The sequence below is a fragment of the Rhagoletis zephyria genome, unplaced genomic scaffold (genome assembly GCF_001687245.7).
Source record: "Rhagoletis zephyria isolate East Lansing unplaced genomic scaffold, Rhagoletis_zephyria_1.1 Rzeph_scaffold_03583, whole genome shotgun sequence".
Lineage (NCBI taxonomy): Eukaryota > Metazoa > Arthropoda > Insecta > Diptera > Tephritidae > Rhagoletis > Rhagoletis zephyria.
Genome location: NW_016160666.1, coordinates 13,543 through 38,228, shown reverse-complemented (window position 1 = coordinate 38,228; position 24,686 = coordinate 13,543). Strand labels below are relative to the sequence as shown.

At 35.4% G+C, this 24,686-nt stretch overlaps 1 protein-coding gene across 1 annotated transcript; it reads left to right on the top strand.

Moving 5' to 3' along the window:
* Positions 1 to 953: 953 nt before the first annotated feature.
* LOC108369279 (uncharacterized) lies at positions 954 to 23,181 on the top strand. Its single transcript, XM_017624370.1, has 7 exons — positions 954 to 1,142; positions 20,469 to 21,015; positions 21,088 to 21,535; positions 22,293 to 22,471; positions 22,556 to 22,684; positions 22,803 to 22,992; positions 23,057 to 23,181. Exons 2-7 carry the CDS (start codon positions 20,581 to 20,583, stop codon positions 23,179 to 23,181), a joined length of 1,506 nt encoding a protein of 501 aa, XP_017479859.1. The 5' UTR covers positions 954 to 1,142; positions 20,469 to 20,580.
* Positions 23,182 to 24,686: the final 1,505 nt, after the last annotated feature.

Here is a 24,686-nt window from a genome sequence, read left to right as displayed (position 1 = left end):
CTGAGATTATTTTATAATTACAGATTAACAAGGGACGAATTTTATATGGCTAATCTCTTGTTATAATTACAGATTAGGGTGTTAAGCTCGAAAATGAGGATAATCTACTTATATGTGAACCTAGTATTAGATAGCTTATTTATAACTTAACACTTATGTATGTATGTATGTAGTTCTCCATAAAGCAAATGTAACTAAATTAGCAACAAAAAGTAGTTATTTTTAAAAATTCAACAACAAAACGTCATTGCGCGGTGACGAGGTGGCACGCAAACGAGTACATTGACACCAAGCCAAACGTTAATAGCATCGGCAGAAGCGGTCCCGCGCATGTCTCCGAAATGTTTGTTTTCACCAATGCAACAACAAAGCAAAACATAAACAAATCGAAGCAGAATAAAAAAAAATATAACTAAAAGATTGGCGCCAATGTGCACTGAGCAAATACAAACAAGTGTTTTGGTCCCCATTAACAAAGCCAGCCGAGCACGAAAGTAGAAGAGAGTAAAATAGAATTGAGCGATGAGATAGTTTTGCAAGCTCATTGGGAAGTGGAGCTTTTGAGCTTTGCCACCCACCTCCTAACGAGCCGACAAGCGTAACTGTTTTGAGAAAGTCTGTCTACGAAACGAAACGAATGGTCAGTTCAGTCAACATTGAGCTCCCTAGAAATAAACGCGACACGGAACGGTCCATGTAACCTACATCATTAGAGCTGGAAAAAAATTAAATATAATTTTGTGTACACATGTAAGAATCCATTATTTGTGCAGCAGCTGTGGCGGAAGGATTAAGTGGAAATACAACATATTTACACATACATATAAGTGTATTGAAATAGTGGAGCATTGAATTGAATAATGGCTCATCGGGGCTTGCTGATTGCTGATTTGGTTACGAATAAGTCAGCAATGTGGTTAACAAACCCTAAATTAGGCATACCAAGTCCCAGTGTAATTAAGTGAAGAAAAGTGTATGGTATAACCTTAAAGCGAGAGAAGGAGGAGAGAATATCGAAGAAAAAATATTTGTCAAATTACAAGCAGTAAAGTGCATTTAATAAAATTCAATTATACAAGAAATTGCATAATTTCCTTGGCGACAATGTTACAGCTACTACATTAATCTCAGCAAAAGAAAAGGTACATGCTTTCACATGGGCCTTTCTATGTTTATAAAAAATGCATAACATCAAATTTTCATGAGTATAATATGCAATTAAATTTAAAATGCGTTCAAGACCTCGGTGACTTTGGGAATACGTTTAAAAAGGAAAATGCAATAAAATACATAGGTGTGCGCGTTTGTGTGTAAGTGGGGGAAAAATCGTGTAGGTATAAGGAAAGAAAATTTAAGTACATTGAAAACGTTCAGGCATACAGGCGCGCGCGCGTACACTTGCACTCATCTAGCCATAGTAGTTATGTATGTATGCTTCAAAGCACGCATGAAGCGTTACGAACTTTATAGCTTACATACATATGTATGTATGTGACCGTATACATATGTATCTAGATACCCTGCAGGGAAACGGAAGTAGTTCCAAACTAATGATTTTACATGCCCTATATAAACTACAGTACATATACCTTCTTTGCAACGAAGTGGCGAATTTTACATGGACATGGAGAGGTGCCACTGGAATATTCAAAATTCAACTTTGAAAATAGGTTTGTGTAATTTATTTAAATTGGCGAATTCTTGCGGCCATCCAGGCCCATTCCAGTAGGATTTTTAAAAGTAGGCTTATTAAATATTCCAATTTAGATAGCAAGAACACAATTACACTGTTCGCAGCGCTAGGCCACTTCGGAGTTTCAAGGGTGCTCACGAAAAAGCACCGTTAGTTAATCCAGCCCCAGGTTACTTGTTATCCAAACAGCAATAATTGCCTACGTTATTAAATGAACCAAGTCGGTCTGACTACAGCGTTCGAGTTCTGGATTAGAGAATTCTCTGAGCGATACAAAAGATATTTCATGTCACCTAAAATTTTTTTTAGCGGCCTCCATTGTCAAGTGGTTAGGGGTTTGAGGACTGTTCGGCGTCAGTCACGAATTGGAAAATAAATATTTTAAACACGTTTAGCGTGATAGGTTATGAAGCGGGGGTAAGAGAGTACTAGGGAAATCAACCAACAGGCACATCATAAGTCACCTCTATGAATACATAACACCACGGCCAGCACCGACCACCAACCATCAACGGCAACTACCGAGAGACAATCACCACCTTTGAAAACTTTCTCCCCGTAAATGCCGTCATCGTAGTTCAACTATCAATCATTGCAGAGTTTAAGCTGCTTAGAGACGCTCGTGTAACTCTGACAGAATTATGATCTGGATACTGTACCAGACTCAACTTCAACTTATCAAGACTCTACCCAGACCATGACCAGAACATGTCAGATTTTTTAATGGACTCCCGCGACCCCTGCCACCTCTTCAATGTTCCTGTAAAATATCCCTTTTCCTTTAGTCCGACGACGTCGAAACAGCATGTTTCCTGGGCCTATCGTTAGTTGAGCGCGACCACAACTGTTGATAGATTGCCGATTTAGACCGGGCTTAATGTAGTAGTGGGTCGCAGCCTCAGTTCGATGGGCAACGCCAGGGTAGCATTTTCTCAATTAAAATGTTTGTGGCAACCACAAAAACACAGTTGCGGACTACATTTGCTAGATTTAAAGCATGGTAGCACTTTTCAGTCCTTGATTAAGGCAATTCAAAACGACCAATTCAATTTAGTACTTAACAGACAACTCTGTTAAAATAAAAACAACTCTTAGCGCTTACAGCGATCCTAGCTACAGAGTTAGGGCCGTCTCACATGATCCGGTCAACGGCAAACTGGAAACCGGCTTGCCGCCACAGAATGTTACTATATAACCGGGCACCAGCTTGTGAGAAAGCTCTAACAGCTAAACATACACCTTGTGCCAGCTGGCGTTTAACCGGTAACCATCGCGTGTGAAGCCGCAATTAGTCTAGTAAAAGATACACTGCTTTCAAAATTTTCTATGATTTTTTTTCTCTTTGGAACCTATCAGGATTTTTCTGAATTCTTCATACTTTACTTTACGACAACTTTTTCGATAACTTTGCTGAACTTTTCACGTCCAAAGGTTTTTAAATTTATAGGGTCATAATAGAGTCACTACATTTTGGCCAGTTTTGACTCGTTTTCTTTTGTTTGTTTTATGCTTATTTTGCCGCGTTGATTTTAGATACATATAATTTTTTTTTGACGGTGCACAGTGTTCGACTATATGGAGGCAGGTGAAAATAATAATTAACCTAATTTTACTTAGAAATAGGAAATTATGAAATTTGGTAAATACAGGATAATTGCCACTCCCTCCACTATTGTGGGCGGAAACATTAAATTTCATCCGATGTCGATGAAATTTAGTTTATACACTCTCTTTTATTAAAAAAAGGCTCAATATAAAATATGAGGAAGATTGGATCACTATAACGTCTACAACTCGCAAAAAATGTGGGTCCAGAAATGAAATGTGATGGAATTTTGGTAAATTTGTGTTTCTTGCTTTCCACTCTTAAAAAGTAAAAATTTTACTTAAAAATTACACAGGTTATGTTGGAATTATTTTCGTAAAATTTAGAAAAATTAACATCCCTAGCTTATAATCACTTTGCTTTTTATGAATGCATAAAAATATATGGAAATTTTCTACTCATATCAGAAAAATTTTTTCGAGTAAAAATGAAAACGGGAATTTAACACATGGCAATACTAATTTTGGTGCGGCAAATTCTAAAGCTTGTTTTGATGGATTTTTTGTGCTGATTGCGATATAAAGTTTCTATCAGCTTCAGATTTTGAAAATACTCCTGAAAATGCCATTCCTGTATCTTGTCATTTATTGAACAGAATAAAAACAGATTTTTGGGGAGTTTTAGTACTTAACGAAATTAAACAAAAAGTGATAGAATTTGCTTCGTGACATTTAATTAAAGCTTAAATTTTCAACAATTAGTCCTGAATATCTAATTTCTGCACAACTACCTCTAATAGTCATTGGTAGTGGTTTTTGTAATTGCAATATGACATTGGACTGTCACCGACTTTGAAGCCAGGGTGCAGGAATAGTGTATTTAGGGGTTGTAGTCGAAGGTTAAAGCTTTAGGTTAAGTCTAAGTGGAATGTTCTATCGCCTTTGTTTTTACAAGAGTTGCCAAAAAATCTTAATCAGCCCAAGAAAAAAAAAATCCGTCAAAATTAGCTTTAACATTTGCCACACCAAAATTTGTTTCTATTTTTGTGGCCTTTTTAATTTACTGGCATTTTTTGATTTTTTTGAAAGACAAGAAGAACTGTTCGAAATCAATCATTCTCCCTGCAGGGCATACCATATACGATGTTGGACATGCCAGAGAATGAACGCGCTCGGCCAGCAAACTTCGTGGCTTAAGTATATATGTATTTTGTGTGTCAGCTTGTAAGCGGAGGAACCTTAAAAGACACACAAGCAAATAAACTTTTAGATAAGCTAACAAAGAATAGCCAAAGCAAAAGGGGAAGAAGGAGAAAATCAAAGAGAGTTGTGTAAAAGGCTAGCCAAATCGCAGTAGAACTTAGGTAATTACGAAAAGTGTTCCAACCTTTACTGTTAGGCGCATACAAAAAAGGGGAAGATATGTATAACCAAAACCGTAAAGAGAAAACCACAGCCAAAAACTCGACATGCAACTGCGTGCTGTATAGTGTTTCAGTTAAGCAGTGAAATATGGCGGCGAAAACATACTTGCCTACATACATCAGTACTTTTATACATAAATATTTCGTTTAACCGCTATTTTTCTTTATCCTTTTTTTGTTTGTTGCACGTTGGAAACGCCTCATAGTTGTTTAATGCATTTTATGCTTCCTTTTACTGCCACTCAGCGCTAAATTGTATGAATGAAAGTCTAAAAACCTCTCCCTACCGCCGTCTATTTAGTGCACCTCGTTCACCTTGCGCCGCCTTTGTCACTTTTCCTTCACATTTGCGGTTTTTTTGTGGGTTTTTTCCCAGCTTGCTTTTGGCGTTCATTGTTTGTGCCACTCACAAGCAAAGCTGAATTTTTGTGTTGAGCCTTAAGGCTTTTGTATTGCGCTTTCACTTGTGGCTCTGCTTCGTTTTCGTTTATTTTTTCCACAGCCTTATTTGTGTTTTTTGTTTTTACTTCATATTTGTATGACTTACTTTTTTCTTTATGTAGACATGCTTTTTTTACTGTTATTTGTTGACTGTCTCGATACGACGCTTTTCGGCAGAAAGGCCGTTTAACGTGGCGTTTGACCAGCTCCATAAAAATGTCATGTCGCGTATACGCCATGCTGCCCGCACGTTTGTCTTCGCCACACCGCAAGGCAGCTTTTAGGCGCATTTCAGTTTTATATGCGCTTAGTTGCATGTGTGCCTCTGTCTGCTTGTTATTTCGCTTTGGTACTTGTGAGACATAAAGTATTTACTATCCAAATATTTGAACAGTAGCTGTGCTATATGTATGTATGTATGTGTACATTTTATTTATCATTTGTTTGCATATTTGGCTGAATTAATGTTTATGTTGCAGCATTTAGGTTTATTACAGTTATTTAAAATTTGTATGTACATATATCTAGCTTTCTTGCTTTCAACTGCTATTCCGTAAGAAGGATTTTTTGTCTTTAATATTACTGCTTCAGTAGCAATTGCTAGTTTGCTTCTCTTGCAAACTTTGTTGCTTTCACAACTTGCGATTCCCCTTCGTTTTCATCCCAATTACAGCTGTAATGGTCGCATGTCCGGTTCTCATATTTCATTTAAAATTACAAGTATTCTGTTTGTGCAGGATTCACTAGCAATTACATTTACACATTATTCTTCGTGCAATTTAAAAGAATTTACTATGCTTTGAGTGTTGCTGCGCTCTGTCAGCGCTTACTTGAGTACTTAATTTTTAAGTAAGTAGTTTGCAGCTGTCGTTCTTATAATGAGACACATTTGTTCGGCTTTATTTTAGAGCAAGCGCATATTTTGCATTTGCATTTTTTTTTACCCGATTGCACTTATGCAGGGATGATTACTTTGTTCGAAAGCGTTTGTTTGCAATAGCCTAATGGAATTTAGATAAATATACATACATATGTACATATATTAGAACGTACCGAAAAAAAAATCGGCGCAGACCCCTGGGTCTAACGTATTTTCGCACAGCTATATCAAAAAAAAAAAGAATTGCCTGCTCAAACGTAGGGATCTTTTTTTTATATTTTTCATTATATCTTTGCTTTGCGGACATTAGTATTATATATTCGAGAACTATTAACTTTTTTGCCGTATGTAGGTGCCACCGAATAATTTAAAAAGTACGGTATAAACAGAACCATCGCTAAGCGAATTTCGTCGGACGGAGCGATGCCGTCGGGTGACTTTCGCCGCAACATTTGCTTAGTAAAACAAAACCGAAACAAACTTCGCATCAGCTGAATGACAAATAAAAATTAAGAAGACACAAAAGCAAAGATGAATCCCCAATTTTTCCTATTCAGCTTCTTCCTTATAATTATCTGAAGAAGAAACAATTCTACCTGATAGCTGATTTTGTGACTGTGGCTATGTCAGTGTCATTTTTTTTAATTTTGACAGCAAACTTTCTTCCGACGAAGTTCGCTCAGCGATTTGATTATGTTTACACTTTTAGGTTTGGCAAAGTTTTTTCTTTAAAATTTCTATGCTAAAATAATTTAGGGTGCGTTCACACAGAAATCCGAGTGGCGCCGAGCTAAGCAAGGCGGAACAAAGCGAAGCTGCTGGTGTTAACGCTGAACGAAGCGAAGCGGAAAGCGGCTCCGCTTTCTGTGGGAACGCAACCTCAGACTCAGGGGTGTACGCCGAACTTTTTTGTTTTTTGGTTGTAAGGTGGTATGGTATAATGTACATATACAAATATTTGTATGTATGTACGAGGGTATTCAATTATTCGCCTTCTTTCCAAAATCGGGTTTCGAGTTATTTGAATAATCGCAATTTGAAAAAAACGGTTTCCGATTTCTAAATTAAGAAAAGGCCGGATAAACCGGGTTTATTATACTTAGCTTTCAGTTTCACAGTGATAGTGCTTATTTTAGCAGTAAAAATAGCTTTTATTTAGAAAAGAGCAAAGCAAAATAAGTGCAAAGACTTTTTAGATCAAAAGTAAAATAACACCCTTACACCCGGATTTTCGTAATTCGTAACCACGTTACAAAAAATCCACAAATCCACCTACGCCTGAAGAACTGGTTCTCAATCCAATTAATGCAATAACAGCTTCTTCCAAGCCATTGAAAACATTCACATTGTTAGGTCCATCACCTGTTGCGCTTGCTTCTGCCTTCGACCGCGATATGTTTCCGTACACAAGTACGCAAAAAAGCTTACTCGTTCGTTTTTATGCATGCCATTGTTAGGAATTTCGAAAGTTCGAAAATACGATTCGGATTGCAGCATACTATTTCTACGATTCGTAGAAAAATCCGAATATGAAAGAGTTGCAAAATAGAGGTGTAAAAAAGTGAAAAAATCATGTTTTGCTATTTTAACTTTTTTTATTTATTGCGTTTTTTCTGACTGTCTCCGTAAACCCCAGCAACATTAAAAAAGGTTTTGTCAAAGAGCTGTCGCCCCTCCGCAGACAATCAGAAATCTCCGCGTGAACTTCTGTCAGAAAATAGCTTCTTCGGAGGTGGAGTAAAAGTGTAGATCTCTCCATTTGTGTCACAACATCAAGAAGAAGAACACGAATTGTTGTCCTCCTCGGATATCCAAAAAAAAAAACAGATTGAAATCGCTTTGGAAAAACCGAGACAAGCACCCTAGTATGTAAATATAAATTAGGGATATTGATTACGACATTTCACTCTATCCGTCCATTCCACATAGGATTTTTTTTTATTTTGTTTTTGCATTATAATATAATGAAGGACCATGGGTAATGCGGTTTTTAAAGATAATTGTTAATATAGAGTTACTTATTATACATATGAATATAGTATACTGCTTGATAAAGCAGTACATAAAACTCAGAAGAAGAAGGTTCATTTGAAAAGCTCGTTTTTTTTTTGCAAGATCCGAGTTTATATACGGACTTGTGAGCATCGATGGTCGCAGAAGCGTTGAAGAAAATACTACACGAAAAATTAGTTGATTATGTATTTTGATTGACTTGAATAGGAACATACAAGTAAATAAGCGCACCAGTAGATTAAGATTTGCTCCATAATTTAGTGGCTTGAACTGATTTAATAATTATTTTGACGATTTGTGTAAGGACGAACGTTGTTTGATTCCGCTCAAATTCTGTCAATTCTGGCAACTATCTTGAAAGCTCTGCGAGATGCAGAAAAGTTTATTACGCTGAACTTTGAATTGGCGGCGCATCAAATTTAGAGCATAAATCAAATGATTGCTCAATGAGCGCTCCCTGCTGCTTTATACGCTGTTTACATGAGGCGATTTTACAGGCAATTTTTAGTTGAAAGCATCAATCGCCTGGTGTGAATGGCCTTTCAGCTGATCGCTTCCAATGAAGTCGGGATCAGCCAAATTTTGATTCAACTAATCGCTTCTAAAAATTCCTGTAAAATAGCTTTATGTAAACACCGTATGAATGAGTTTATCAATGATTAAAACTACTGAGTGATGAAGGCTAGATGAGCAAAAAAGGCAGAACGTTCCTTTATGAGGAGTAAGGTAAATATTAAGACGAAAAAACTGAGTTATATTGAAGATAATTTTAGTTAAAGAGTGTTCTTTCTTTTTTAACGCACTAAAGACGAAATCAAAATTAATTGCTTTTGAATTGAGTTGTGGTAAGGAGGAAGATGGAAATTGTAGTCCTCAGTGAGGAATTTTTACAATCTCTGTTTTAAAATATACTATTAAAAAAAAAAAAAATAAGGGAGGTTTTAAGAAAAAGGAATTTAACCTAAATAGATAGGATATCTGATCCAAATGCCGACAATTTTATTTAAGTCCGTGGACTAAAAAAAAGAATTCCCAAAATTATTTTTTCCCGCTATCTGTTGCATGAGAATCGCAGTCCAGAAATTTGAAAATTAGAGACTTAAACTGCAAATAGCTTTGTTTCAAGGCTCAATACGACCATTTTTCACCGAAATACAGCCGGTCAAAAATCACCGAAAAATTTGGATTTTTGTTTGCTCCCTAAATTTTTTCGAGTAGTGTAAAGCCAAGCTAACCCCCACTGACAACTTGTGAACCCCCATTTTATTTTCACGCCAGTGTAGACCCGCGACGAGTCTCCCGTGGACCCCTGGTGGTCCACCTGGACCACTTTGGGAATCACTGCTATAGATATACTCGTACGTACATACATATATATGTTCTTATATGTATGTTCGCTTGCATTTCTAAGTGTCTTCATCTAAATAGCTGTCAGAATACTTTAAGTAAAGTGCATGCGAAATGCGGACAAAAGCGCCGCACAACTGCAGTAAAATGCCACAGAAAAGACAGACAACTTAACAGCGAAATAAACGAAACTGCAGAGAGGAAAGTGAAAAATCGTGATAGGCGAAGATGTGCATGCGGTTGTTAAAAAAAATATTAGATGCATACATTAATAATAAAAAATAGCGCATACGAATACTTCAGCCTTACCAATGGGTCTCCAACTGCTACCGTATGTGCTTATTGCATAAATAAATAAAACGATCCACGCCTCCACTTACACAGTTTACCCACCTATGTGTGGACATACGCAGGGTTGTTGCGAATATTATTACGAAATAAAAGTCCTTTCCGGATAATAAGCAAACCTCCTTTCCGACTTGAGCAAATTTTGATATCATATGAAAGAGGAATGAAATAGCTTTTAAACAGAAATAACGAACGACCTCTATTTATTTTTTTTGTTTTTATAATTTAATACTAAAGAAATTCATATACCTGACACAAGTCTTCTTCTATGGTAATTAATTAACATTTTTTATTGAAATATTTTTCAATATGTGGCTTTCCTCGTTCAGGCATTTCAGTTTTAAAGCTATTTAAGTCTTCTTTCATTTGATACCAAACTTGTTCAATTTAGATAAGCGGATTGTTTATTATCCGGAAAGGACTTTTATTTCGGAATAACATTCGCAACAACCCTGATATATAGTATGTATATACATGTATGTATGTATGAACAATTACATCAGTCACTTGCCTGCACTGTCAACAGTTCTGCGAGGTTGGTGTGCATCAGCGCGTGTCCACCTGTTGTACGTGACCGCATTAGAAACACTTTTTCGAGGCTATTATAACAAACGAAGACAAGAAGGGAAGCTTATAAGTTGCAAACCATTGCATACACTTAGGCGCATGCAGCCGTTCGAATGGCTGTAGTGTGAGGTAGACGCAGCCATGACCACGAAAATGGGTAGCTAGCGAACAAGACAGGCCACTTGTCATCACAGTTGGCTTTGAATACGCGTCTAATGGCCAAATAGAACCCCACACAAACATACTGAAAAGCGTGTGATATGGGTGGCAGAGACGTTTGGTTGTGTTTTATTTTTATTTTTTCTGTCATAGGCTTCATAACGCGATTCTAAGTGTTATTTTTATTTTTTGTTGCAAGTTCGGCTTGCATACACATGTTCACGCATGCACACAAACATACATACATGCATTTTTAGCTGATAAACAAATTGGGTGGTAATAGTGTGGAATGAGGCACGGCGCCTCCAAGTATGCTACATTAACCTTGTCCAAACGTTTTTTTTTTTTGTTTTTTTGTTTTTCTGCTGCTTTCTTTTGTATTTATATTTGCTCTGGTCTTCATTATTGCTTTTTGCTCTCATTTATTTTTACTACATAGTCATTGTGCTGCACCACTGCATTAGCTTGAATTACTGTTCCTGTCGCTTTGCGGCACTTGAGTTGATTGCCCAGCGCCGCTGGAGAATTCCATCGTCTGTAAATATTGTACTCATATCTACCCAGTAGAACTTGGGAGCATCGTACGATTGCTCGGTGAGTACTCCCTTGGGAGTATACGAATACTCCCCATTGCTCCCTATGCTTCTGTGTATAAGCATGTAATTTTGTATACTCCCTTTAACATTGGATGTCCTAGGAGGGGGAGTAATCCCTTTTACCTCCTAAACGAGCAATCGGGGAGCACACACAGAATTATCATCCCACAAACCTCCTAAGGGAGCAATACGGGAGTACTCCCATAATAACCTCCCAGAAACCTCCCAAACGAGTAATAAAGGAGTACTCTCATAAAAGTCATCCAATATTACTCCCAAACGAGCAATAAGGGAGTACTCCCATAAAAGTCATCCCGAAACCTCCTCAGGGAGTAATTAAAGAGCACTGATTAAAAATGAGTATATTTTCCATTATGCGAAAACCAGTTTTCGATTCATTTATTTATATTTAAATAAATAATTGTAACAAAAATTAAACTTATTCTTTTTTCTTGTAAAATGAAACAGATTAAGTACCAGCGAAACATAGATTTGGTTTTTCCCCCTCCAATAATTGTTATTTTTTTATCTTTTATTTAATATCTAGTGCACGATTTCTGAACAAAATTGTGTCATTTTTAATTTTAACAGGCTGATAAATTAAAATTTGATTGGTATAACCGAGCATAGGTATGTAAAATTAAAATGCATCATTGGTTTTTTTTCTCAATATTTTTTATTGATGTCATGTATATGTATATGTATATATATATATGTATATATATGTATATGTATATGCCATGTGTATGTATTCAAATACTTCTAATCGCTTACTGTCAGTTTTTCTCTTCATTTTTCATTCAAAGATAATTTAGTTATAATGCATTTTATAATTTCCACTTGACCTAATTGCACATTTCATTCCACACAATGCAAGTGGGTAGTAAATTTATATACATAGATTCATAATACAGTTACTCAAAAAATTATTCATGTAAATAAATTTTTTTTTTTTTTTTTGCGACTAAAGGGATTTATCAAAGCTACTGCTGTGTGAGATGGCGGAGGTTCAGACACTCACTCTTGACATCAAGAGCTGCCGTACGCAAAACTTATGATACACCTAGATTTCCTACAGTATTTTATTTTTATAACGTCGGGGCTGCTTAATAGAGTGCGAATCACAAAACTCATTTTTCAAATCTCAGAAACTGATGGCAAAAGATTGCAGAATAATCAACACATACTGCTTTTTCGACGATGCAATGCGTTCTAAACGAATATTATGCTTAATATTATAAAATCATTATATATATATATATATATATATATATGTTTTTTTTGGCTGGATAGCCAACTTTAAACTGCTGTACGCGGCAGCAGCCCAAACCGACTAACAGTTGTAGTATTAAATAAGGATAAGGCCCTCATTCAGACTGGGTAACAAAATTAAAATTTGTTTGTGCCCTCATACGTGGCATTACCTTTGGCGGATACGAGGTATTGCAAGCGACGACTTTCTACGATATGCACTTGCAGTAGTCTACTGGCTTTTGCTTGCAGCTCCGCTCACCTGAAGCTTTCTTTGAGATGTTTGGTTTTACATCCATATTAATATATTTAATTAAATTCTGTTACACCTTTTTATTCTTCAATATATTAATAATATAACTGATTCAATTTTATTTGGCTTTTAAAAAAGTGTGAAACATTTTCGTAACAAATCCTTCATACCAGTTGTGATTGACATCCGAGTTTTAATATATTCTTTTTTCAACTTATTATTTAAATTGAGTTCGGTTTTAAAAAAAGGTGGCAATCTTCTTAAAAATATTTTTCAAACTCAATATTTCTTAAACACTAATTATGGTTTGAAAAGCATATTGTTATACTTAATTCGACTTATTAAAAACTGAATTTGACTTTTAAAAAGGTGGCAAACAGCTTCAAAATATTTTTAAAAAAAAACTTTTACCCAATAAAGTCACCCATATTGTAATACTTAAATTAACCTATTACTAAAATTGAATTTGACTTTTAAAAAGTTGGTCAACTTATTAAAAATGTTTTGGAAATTCAAGTTTTTAATCTACTGATATTGATATTGTAAATATTTCGCTCAACATATAACTTAAATTAAAGAACTATTTTTTCTTCCGGTCTGATGTGGCTTTGGCGAAAAAGTTGATTAGTTTCTGCCGACGATCATGTGCTTTGAACCACAAAAATATAATTATATTATTTTCAAAACAATTGACTCAAATTGTAACTTAATTTTTATTATTTGTTACTTTCTTTTTATTTTCAGCAAAATTTTGTTGTCGATTTTTGATACAAGTTTACGACGTTTGCGCCGTTACGGGGCATTTAGACCTTTAGCTGAATACCCACATTGTTTATTTCACAATTTTACACAAGGAGAATTCATATATGGTGGAGCTGCTAGAACAGCTTTTTTAATTTGCCTCGGTACACAGATGCCAAAACTTCTTATGTGTGGGACCGAAGTGCTGGAATTTTCTTTCCCTCTTCCTCTTTGAGCGAAGAATAGCTGAAATTTGACATTTGTGTACAGTTAGCTTTGGACGAGGTTCGGTAAATATAGAGAGGTCTTGAAGTGTAGGATGCGCTAAATCCTACGTTGGCCAACTTTGCTCTGTTAAACACGTTTCTCTGTTGCTAGTTGACTATGCGCTTGAAAGGATAACACGCTCATTATACTGCTGCTATGATTTTAATGACACTGACTATTGCACCCAAGATGGTATTTTTTGGACTGATATTCAACAACGAAGCAAATAAAATAAAAAAAAAGATTTCCATGACTTTTGGGATATGATATTCTTATATTCCGTTTGTAAAAAATCTCTCAATAGGTTCTGGGTCGGCCAAACGATGTTCAGCGCTTATATCGCCTATGTTATATTTTTTTTTTACTTCATAGATATGTTGCATAAAATGAAGTATTGGGAGAGTTTAGGAAATGAAACACTGTGTTCTTTTAAATTGAAACGTCAAATTATAGGCATTCTCGATGTTGTATTTCTTTACCTTATAGTTACGGTTATATAGTTTTCCGTCAATTTCTAAATGGATGCATGTTTTTTGGAGTCACTGTAAACATACATACATACATACATATGTGGATGTTTCCATTTTGTGCACTGACTTTTGCTACTTTTATATTGTTGTTGGCAATTGCAAAACGAATAAAGAAAATTACAGATTTAAGTTAATTCAAAAATAGTGGACGTACTAAACTAAATGGAGCCTTAATCGCCAAAATAACGTAAGCGACATTTTTTAAAAATTGTCTTTTTGATGCAGAAATGCATCTAGACGCTCTAGGAATATTTCTTCATCAAAAAGAAAATTTTGAAAAAAATGTCGCTTACATTATTTCGACGGTTAGGGCTCAAAATATATTTGAATAAAAGTTTCAAATATGTAAGGTGTTCTCTTCTGCGCTTTTTCGACTAGAAATGAAAATGCATAGCTGGTTTTTTCGCCGCATAGTCTGTGTCGGAAGTTGCTTAAAGTAGTTATTTATCTGCACAATTAACAATTCATATGCACAAGCAAGTACAGCAAGTAAAGGTGAAAGGTAAACATTTTGTAAATAATTATATGTAATTACCATCTAAGCAGGTCTACAAACCGGTTAGGAACCGGTTGTTCTATGCCAGCAAAATAAAAAATCAAAAATCAATGCGAATTGTAAGATAATTACAACTTGCACTCAACACTTTACACTAAAATAAAATGAGCTATAAAACTGCGTAAACTAATGTTTTTAGTTTTAATTTACAAATTTGATACTTTGATGTAATTTGGTTGAAATTTGTGAATTGTTTATAATTTTCGTACAAAGATTGAAATTTCGATTTATATGGTTGTTATTGTATCTGTGGTCATAAGCAATAACCGTAAAGTCGAAAAACATGAATTTGAGAAAAAACGTTTTAAACATTTGGTGTGTAATGTTATGGGGAAACCAAAATATGTTCGTCTATGACTTTTTGAATATTTCGCCTAGCTTGCGAGATGGGGATTTCACATACACATGGAATAGTAGTTGGAATAGCATAGCATATATAACTAGATTCTTTCTTAAATCGACTTAGGCGGTTATTGCTTATGACCACAGATATAACGAGCTATACTTTAATAAAAAATTAATCATAAAAATAAAGAAAATTTAACAATTTGAACTGAACCGAACCGACCCGCTGTTCAGGGATACATACTCATGAGCCGCTTCTTGTACCGGTGCAAGCTTTTTTTAAGTGGTTCGAACCACTGAACCGAACCGCAACGACCTTTGGAGTGGTTTGCAGCACTGCATCCAAGACTCTAGTAATATTGAATGTCATAAACAACGACTTCATCAGTACTGCCTTTATTTTACCATCAAAGCAAAAAATGATAATCGCTCTAGGTAAATTTATTCACTTTGTGATTTTCTTTTCCATTTTTTTTGTCGTGTGAGTTATCTGCACAGGTGCTACTATTCTCAAAAACTATTACATATTTCTGCAAACCCTATTTTAATGGCTGAAAAGTTCATTTTTAATCTGGTAAACGAGGGGATTTGTTCACTTAACGCAAGAAATTTATTTTCTGTAAAGTGTATTTTTGTGAGGAATTACCAGGAAAAATTATGAAAACAATTTACAGAAACTACGTTCTTGCGGGAAGGACTCGAGTATAAAAAATACTCAGTACTTGAAGAAAGTTACGAATATTTACTCGTAGTTACTTGTATCAGAACAACACTAGGTGTATCCATTCCATTCCCTCCTCTATCACATTTTCTTGGAAACTGTTAAAAGCGTATTTATTTTATTTTAACTAATATTTGAGGCTAAAATTTTGAGCGTATGGTTACTTACAAAATATCACTGAAATTGCTGTGGAAGGGTTAAAAATTTATTACAAGTTTTTTCTTTTTATTCAAGAGAAACTTATAAGAATCAGAACTTTATAAACTTTGGGAACAAAACAAATTGGTATTTTTCAGTTGAAACCGAACCGGACTTTTGGGGTCGGTCGTTCTTACAAGTTTACTTCTTAGCTTTTTCAGATCTATGGAACATGTTCTGCACTTCGTTTCTAGGAAGGATACTGAAACGAGGTAAAATTTCATTTAAGACCATCACTCGTGCTTCTTATTCTGAGCTGAAAAATTTTCAACGGTAGAGCTAGGTAAGAATGCGAGTGCCATGAGCTTTACGGAAGGAAAACAAAATTCATGGTTAGAATCTATTCTACTTAATATACATAAATACTTTACTTGAATCTCTTCAGACATTAACTAATTTCCTCAACAATTACTTAGTAAAATCTTGCTAAAGATGAGTTAATGCGAACAAAAAAAATCATTTTCTGCAACCATAAAATCTCTCCGTAACGCATTTTTTAAGCAAATTTCAGTTTAAATTTAGCAAAAAAAAATCTAAAAACTTTGGGACCGCATTAAAAATGCAAATGCCATGGTGCAACTTCAGTTCCATCCAAGTGATGCCCACGCATGCGTGGTCATGTCAAGGCAAATATTCACAAAAAGCATGCAAAGACGACATTTCTCATCATAAATAAATGAGTAAATTATGACATTATTAGGCTGGCATTGCCTCCGGTCGGCATCAAAGCGGTGACCTCCGAGTGAGTTCGTAGACCAAAGGCAAAGAAGTGTCGCAAAATTGCCTTGTTACGGCGCTCATTAGAGGAACTGCCAGGCTGCACAATATTGTAGAAAAGTATGTACATTAGGGTGGTCCAAAAATGTATGTGGGAAAAAAGCAAATACGGAATTTTTAAATAGAAAATCTTTAATATTAAAAAATGGTTAAATAAATAATTGGGTATTATTGTTGGAAGTCTCCCGAAGGGAACCAGAGTTTTCCGAACGAAAAATATTGATTTTCTAGAATTCGGTACCATTTGTACGAAAAGTGGTTTTTTCCCCGTATAAAATACATGGAAAACTTTGAGCGATCTCTAAATATCGTTTGACTTTAAAATAAACAAATAGAGGTATATAAAATTCGAACTTTATTGGTGTTGGCGCCACCCTAATGTACATACAGACATATGTATATGCTATTTGTGTGGGGATGTAAAGTTTATGATTGTAATACGTCGAAATAATTACAGCCGCACGACATTTTTACATATTGGGCCATATGCATAAAATCTAAGCAAAGGCTTATTTTTTTAATTTCAGACCTTTTACTCGATTTGTTCAAATAAATTTAAGTGAAAGGTATGAAGTTTTAAGTAAAAGGAATTGCTAAGTTTTTTGCATACGGTCCATTATTTGTGTTGCTATTTAATCTTGGTTATTTTTTTTGTAAAAATATAAAGTAAAAGTAAATTAAGTAAAAGCAATTGCTTAGTTTTTATGCATACGTTCCATTATTTTCGTTGCTAATTAATCTTGGTTATTTTTTTTTTTTTGTAAAAATATATTCCATTCTTTAACAAAACCCGTATAAATTCAAGTTTCCAGCTTTGTGCAATATTAAAAAAAAAAATCAACAATCTTTCGTAAAAATGTCCAGCTTTTTTAATTACATTTCTTAGAAGTACTCTGAGTATGCAGTTTTGTAGGCCATTGAATTCTGGTATAACAAAGTACAATTTTCAAATGGCTAAAAATTACTGTTGAATTTTTAAAATTTTTGTTTTCCTCATTTCCATATAACGAATTTATTTTTTACTTTGTTGCTAAAAATTAAACATTCATCTAATCGCATTGCGAATAAATTATAACGTCATTTGCACGTTTGCAATTTGGCGCTTCGCAAAACTACTACCAGTCTGGCACGCATAGTATGTATGTATGTATGCGGTTACGAACTTCGACACACACACACGCACGCGTGAAAAGATTACGATACGCGATTTTGAGGTTAACATAGGTTTAATTAAATTCAACACGTAAGGTCTCCAGATGCATGCCATTGATAAAAATATTGCCGGCCATTTAATGTTATGGAGGTATTCACAGTGAAGAGAAAGAAACCATGAAGAAATATTAAAAATTAGCTAAAACGATTAAAAATTCGTTATTCCCGACCGTCTCGTCTATTGTTTTCATATTTTATCTACCTGAAAACCAAGTTTGGCATTAAGTTTCGTTCATAACTGCTTACATTTATTTACAATATTAAGGCCGACTTTCAGATGGGCTATTTAAGTAGAGCTTGTTGATTAACTTCAAAAATTAATATTCAGATTAAATAGTATTTAAACTGCACTTAGATGACCAATATTGGATAATTAAATGTGGGGTATGTAACCCTGTGTATGTACCAAACAACAATCAGCTGTCCAGCAGAAAATGTAAATAAACAAATACAACCACAATTTTGTTTGGCATCTATATCCATATCTATCTTCTATTCTCTTATATAAAATAGATTATATGGAAATTGTTTGTAACGGCATAATTCTCAAGAACTTTTATTTAGAACTAAGCATTTGTAAAAATAAACCGAGTGACATAATTATTATATAAAAGCTCAAACAGACGGCAGCGTTAATCCGGAAAAGCAACTTTTCGTAGAAATAGTATACAATTCTTGAAAATCAACATTTTTCGATCGGCAAACTTTGCTTATCTTCAGATGGTTCCCAGTACTAAAACCCAATTGTTTCTTTAACCATTTTTCCATTGTAGCTATATTTCATAGGTCATCCAAAACCCCCAGAAAATGCAATGGGTGGACCAATAAAAAATCTTTAATATCAAAAAACGGTTAAACAAAGAAATGGATTTTAATAATCAATTTTCCTGAAGATGACCACAGCTTTCCGATCGAAAAATATTGATTTTCAAGAATTGTATACCATTTCTACGAAAAGTAGTTTTTTCCCTATATAAAGACAGACCTTTACATATTTTTTAATTACCTTCGAAAAGATATTAACTAACACCCACACTCAAAAAAATAAAATAAACAATGCATCATATATCGAAATTTTATTTTTAAATTTTACGTCACAAATCGCTTTAAATATATTTTATAAATGAGGCCATAAGAGTTTCGGGAGATAGTTACAACACAAAAATACATTTAAGGCGCAGCGAAGCACGCCGGGTAAGTGATCTGAAACCTAACGAAAGTTAAAAGGCATTTAAATAGAAATCCAAAAATAAGCTTAAATTTAAATTTGCATCTGAAATTGACCCTTAAGGGAATCACAATCTGGTGCATATGGTATTGCATTTGCATATTATTGTGTATTTGCAAATTTATGCTTGCTGACCAGAAGGACTTATCTGCCCTTGGGATGAACAACTGTCTCAAATCTAGGAATAAAACGATACTAGTAAACACAAGTACATACTGGCAAGTAATTTTGGTGCTTGTTTTATTTCCTTCCGTTTATATTCAATTAAAGGCAAATTCACTAAATCCAAAAGTGGCACAGAAAAATTGGTAAGCTCACCAAAAATTCAAGATCTTTTTATTTGCAACGGAACCTTCTGCAAAAGTCTTGAAGGAAATGTTTTGAAAAGTTTTTTTTCTTCCCCTGTAAATTTTCTACAAATGAACTTGGCAACTTTTCTACTCTAAAAATTATCAGCGTGATTACTACTTGCAGAAATATGTATACCATTGTTACCCTGCAAAACTGCTGTTGAACAGTGTTATAATACAGATGACTTTTATTAAGTAATTCATTTTTATGAAATAATTTATAAAACAATTATTTTTGATCTCAATCGCTTTCCCTTTGTACCAAATAATTATAAAGTATAACAAATAAAATACGTACATACAAAAGAAGCAAATTCTTTTAACAATATTCTGGGGGCTTTTTAAAAAACAACTTATTGAACATTCTTACATAGCTACCAATATCGATACAAGTAGGTATCGATACTTTCAGCCCGATACTTATTAGGTATCAATACCTTCGTTCGAAGCTACTTCAAAGTGCAGGTATCGATACTTCTATGGTATCGTTTTATCCCTACTCAAACCCGCAAAGGAGCACTTATACTCTTGCTAAGTGTTTGGCGAAGTTTCTGCTCAAATTTGTGGTATGCGTGTTGATGTTGTTACAGAAATGAGGAGACCTAAAGTCTTACGCCGCCTCCGAAGTGCATTTTATGAGGGGTTTTTTTCATGGCAGAAATGCACTCGGGAGTTTGGCATTGCCTGCCGAGGGGCAACCATTTAGTGCGCACCTCTAACCACTCAGCCACGACGGAGTGGGTGTTGAGATTTTTCGCATTTTTGTCGTTATTTGAAGAAGTAGACCTGTCCAAGAAAATCCGTTACGATTTCGGAATCAGGGCCAGATTTTTTTTTATAAATTTCGTTTTTGCGAAATTCGTTTAGTTTGATCAAAATTTGTAGAAGTCACCGTGGGTGATTACCACAACCTGGTAGACCCATTTTCAGTGCTCAGAAAGGATCAATTTTAAACATGACTTTAAGTATAGTATAAAAAATGCATTTACATATGTATGTACGTATATATTTTCTTTTAATTTTCAGTTGTTACCTATCCCTGAAATCAATTGTAACTAGGAGTCGCTCAAGTTCCACTCTCTTGCCAACAATATAATGCATCGTTATCCTTGTGAGGGTTCAACAACGCACCGATAGCATGACCCGGGACGGAGAGATACCCGCCATCTTTAACCCGAAACGGGTACGCGCACCATCCGTCGTCGTGACCGGTGACTCTCCGAATGGTCCGTATGGGGGCTTTAGTAATGCGCTCAACGCAAGCAATCCACAAATCGCCCACCAAGACTCAATTTCTTCGAGTCAACAAGATCCTAGTGAGGTTATAACAATACATCCAGACACACGGGATGCTACGACACCAGTCGGTACGCATCAAGGTTTGCGGCGTGCACTCGGCGCTGGTGGTGGGAGTTTTGTTGGTAGTTGTGGCATAAGTGGCGTAGGTGGTCTTACTGGTGGTATAAATGAACCGGATACACCGACAATGGAGGCAGGACCAGATGTCACTGAAGTACGTTTCCGTCGACTGAAAGCTTGTAGGGAGACGTGTTGTTCGGAACTTGCGAGAAAGGTGAGAGAATGTTTTTTTTTTTTTTTTGAATGGGTAACTATGTCTATGTACTATCGATCATTTCTCGTACAGATGTATTTTGGTGTTTGCGTCACCATACTCGTCACCGCTTCATGGGTTGGCGCAACGCATTGCATCAAATTTCTTTACCTAAATCGCAGCACCTACGCCAGTATTACTACAGAGGACTTCGACAGCACATCAAATCGCGCCATTGAATTGGATTTGGTCACAAATATTGACGATGATGATCCCAAACATCTGCTAGGTATCAGTGATAATTCATTAAGCGCCTCTGAGGTGGAGGAGGCTAAAAAATTTCTGCAAGTCGCACCACCAACACTACCAGAGACAACCGTATTTCGCGCGCCTTTCTTCGCAGCATGGTTCTTCACGAATTTTTCATTTCTATTTTTCCCCATTTATGTGCTGGGGCGCGTATCATTGCGCAAGTGCGACAAGCCAGGCGAAATTTTGGGTGATGTTTTGCGAGGTTTCCGCGATCGTGGCTTCACAATCGGTAAGTAGACTATGTCAATTACATTTGTCCTTGTATGTATATTAGGGCGGTCCAAAAAAAAAGTCAAGTCAGAATTTTAATGCTCTTTGTTCTGTACCGAAAAAATATACCCCTAGGTTTTTATTAAATCAAAAAATATTTAGAAGACCCTAAAAGCGCTCAAAGTTCTCCATGTATTTTATATAAAAAACGGCTTTTCGAAGAAATGGCATCGAATTGTTGATTTAACCATTTTTTTTACTAGCGATTTTTTATTGCATTTTCAGGGGTTTTTGGTGCACCTATAAAATATAGGGGTTGTTCACACTTGCCTCGTTATCAGGTTATGCGGTTATATTTTTTCTTCAGTTTATAACAATCAGATACACCACACAATAATAATTTTTAACCAGATAAACTGATAACCAGGCAAGTGTGAACAACCTCATATTTAATTACTATGAAAAAATTGTTAAATAAATACTATTTCTACGAAAAGTTTTTTTCCACATATAAAATACATGGAAAATTTTTAACGTTTTGAGCGACCTCCAAATATTTTTTGATTTCAAAATAAAAAATACGGGTGATCTATTTTTCGGTATAGAAGAGTCCTGGGGGCTGAGAGCATTAAAATTCTGACTTTACTTTTTCACTTGCTATTTTGGACCCCCCTAATGTACATACTAATACATAAATTTATGCTTTTAAAATTCAGTCAAATCTCTAATCGCTCCTTATTTTTGTAATGAATTCACGACTTCTCATTCGCCATCAGGTCGTTTTCTAAATCGCTGCCTCTCCTTCTGCATCCTCTGGCTGGTGACCACCTACCTATATACCATGTCTCTGCGCGTACTTTTCGCCACCGATGCCATGGCGCTATTCGCAACCAATGTCGCTTGTGTCTATCTGCTTTCATGGGTCATTCTTCATGAACAATTTGTCGGTGTACGGGTATGTGTATTCGTAACAAAACGGGACATCGCATTAAATTGTTACAAAAATAAATTCAATTAAGTGCTTTTTAATCCTATCTAGATTGTTGCGGTCATTTTATGCGACACCGGCATTGCGCTGCTTGCATACATGGATGGCATTACGGAAAGTCGCACGCTGAGCGGTGTTGTGCTGGCAACGCTGGGCGCTGCCGGTTACGCAGTCTTTAGGGTGAGTGTTACTGTAACTATTTCCGTTTGAGCGTGTAAGTTTAGCTAATGCAGCGAAAGAGTTTAACTTGCGCATTTTTGCTTTTGTTTTGTTTTTTGTTTTATTGTTTTTTTTTTAGGTTATGTTCCGCAAAGTGATGGGCGATCCACCGATTGGCCAGATTGCATTTGCCTTTACTACGCTTGGATTTCTCAATGCGCTACTGCTGTGGCCCGTTTGCGTGGGACTCTACTTGGCTGGCTATGAGAGTATGCCGTCAGATCGTATGCCATGGATTATTTTACTAATTGCCAGTATATTGTTATTGGGTAATTAAATTAAAATGTTGAAAACATGACATTTAATCATTGAAATTATGTATTTGTATTCCAGTTTTTCACATATTAATGCAATTCAGCGCAGCGGTCACTTATAATATGTTTGTAACGCTCGGTTTGATAACAGCAGTACCAGTTTCAGGAGGTAAGTTGCGTTGGGGGTATCTATTAGGAACATAATTGTATTGGTTTTTTTTTTTGCTACAATATACATATGTAATTCTAAAGAGTAGTTGTACATTAATTAGCAATGCGAAATTGCTTTGAGATTTTAGTACAAATGTTGCTGTAATTTATTTGCAATTTAAACGATTCGGTACTACATACTAAAAATGCCTCTGAACCACTTTCAAAAATTTACTGGTTTCGGTGGACCCCCTGCTGCAACATTTCTACCATATTCCCAAAACTCCACAAAAAATTTGAAGATTAGAGAGCCAACGATGGAATATGCAAGTTTTTTTTTTACAAGAGAGGGGGGCTTAATCCAAAACGTGAATATACAAAGCATTAGTGTCTTTTATTTCTAAACCTCAGTAGATTGTAATGCCAAATGTGCGCAACCACGGTTATATGATAGTTTTCAACTAGGTTGCGCTAGTTAGACTTTTTCGTCTAGTGCGGTTAAGAAATAAAAGGGACTGCTGCTGCCTTGCATCTTGACGTTTTAGAATGCACCCCTCTCTCTCGCTCTGAGGAGTTATGATTTTTAAGAGCACTCCAATTTCCAAAACTCAGAACGCTGCACAGTGTGGCGACTAGAAGAAGCTAGTTGGATACAATTATTTTATTAGTGCTTTAGATAGATAAGGTCGAAATTAAAAAGAAAATTCTAATAGCTGGATCGGAAATACCTCGTTGACCCAAAAAGAGTATTTTTATTTTTTGTGGCATACGTTTTAAAATATTACAGCTATAGGCCAAATGAATATTTTTTAGAAAGAGAATTCAAAGAGTATTTTTATACTTTATTCTAAAATATCTTACGTATTAAAGAAACAAACTTTTTTCTGGGTTTAAAATTTAAAAACGAAAAAAACTTTTCAATTGCTTTCAAAAATAAAAAAAGTTTTGCATGAAAAGTAACGGTTTTAGTTCATAAAATAGTATGTAAATACATACATACATATTTACGTACATATGTACATAATACATAGTTTTCACTTGTCTTTTTTACGCTCTTGTCTTTTATGTGCTCGCTACACCCCTAGTGATATATTTACTGTATTATACATATGTATGTAGAGATTTTCCAGATTTGAAACCACACAAGCTCTACCCAGATTTGCAGCGGACGACGGTAAAGCGGTCGACGGTTAAAAGCGTAAGCAGACGGCAGCGTTGATCCAGATCAACTCGGGAATTAACTGCTGTTGATCCGGATTAAGTCCGAGTTAATCCAGATCAACGCTGCCGTCTGTTTAAGCTTTAACCGCTGTCAAAATAAGAACTCGCAACGGCCTATGGATTAGCTCATAATTGCGGCGGCAGCGTTTTTACTGCCGACGTTTTTTGGTTGATTTAAAATTATTTCTATATATGTTGATTGTAGTACTTTTTATTATTTTCACAAGTTTGGCAATGTTTTCATACATTTTTATTTCCAAAGAATCTACATACATACCCGCACGTACTGAAAACATATTTATTTATTTTTAAATCAAAATGTCAACTGACGGAAGCCG

Bases quoted from the DNA above. Each gene is read 5' to 3' on its own strand.
- LOC108369279 (XM_017624370.1), top strand. From the start codon at position 20,581: ATGACCCGGGACGGAGAGATACCCGCCATCTTTAACCCGAAACGGGTA. The intron at 21,016-21,087 runs GTGAGAGAATGT...TTTCTCGTACAG, and splicing joins GTTCGGAACTTGCGAGAAAG to ATGTATTTTGGTGTTTGCGT. The intron at 22,993-23,056 runs GTAATTAAATTA...TTTGTATTCCAG, and splicing joins TGCCAGTATATTGTTATTGG to TTTTTCACATATTAATGCAA.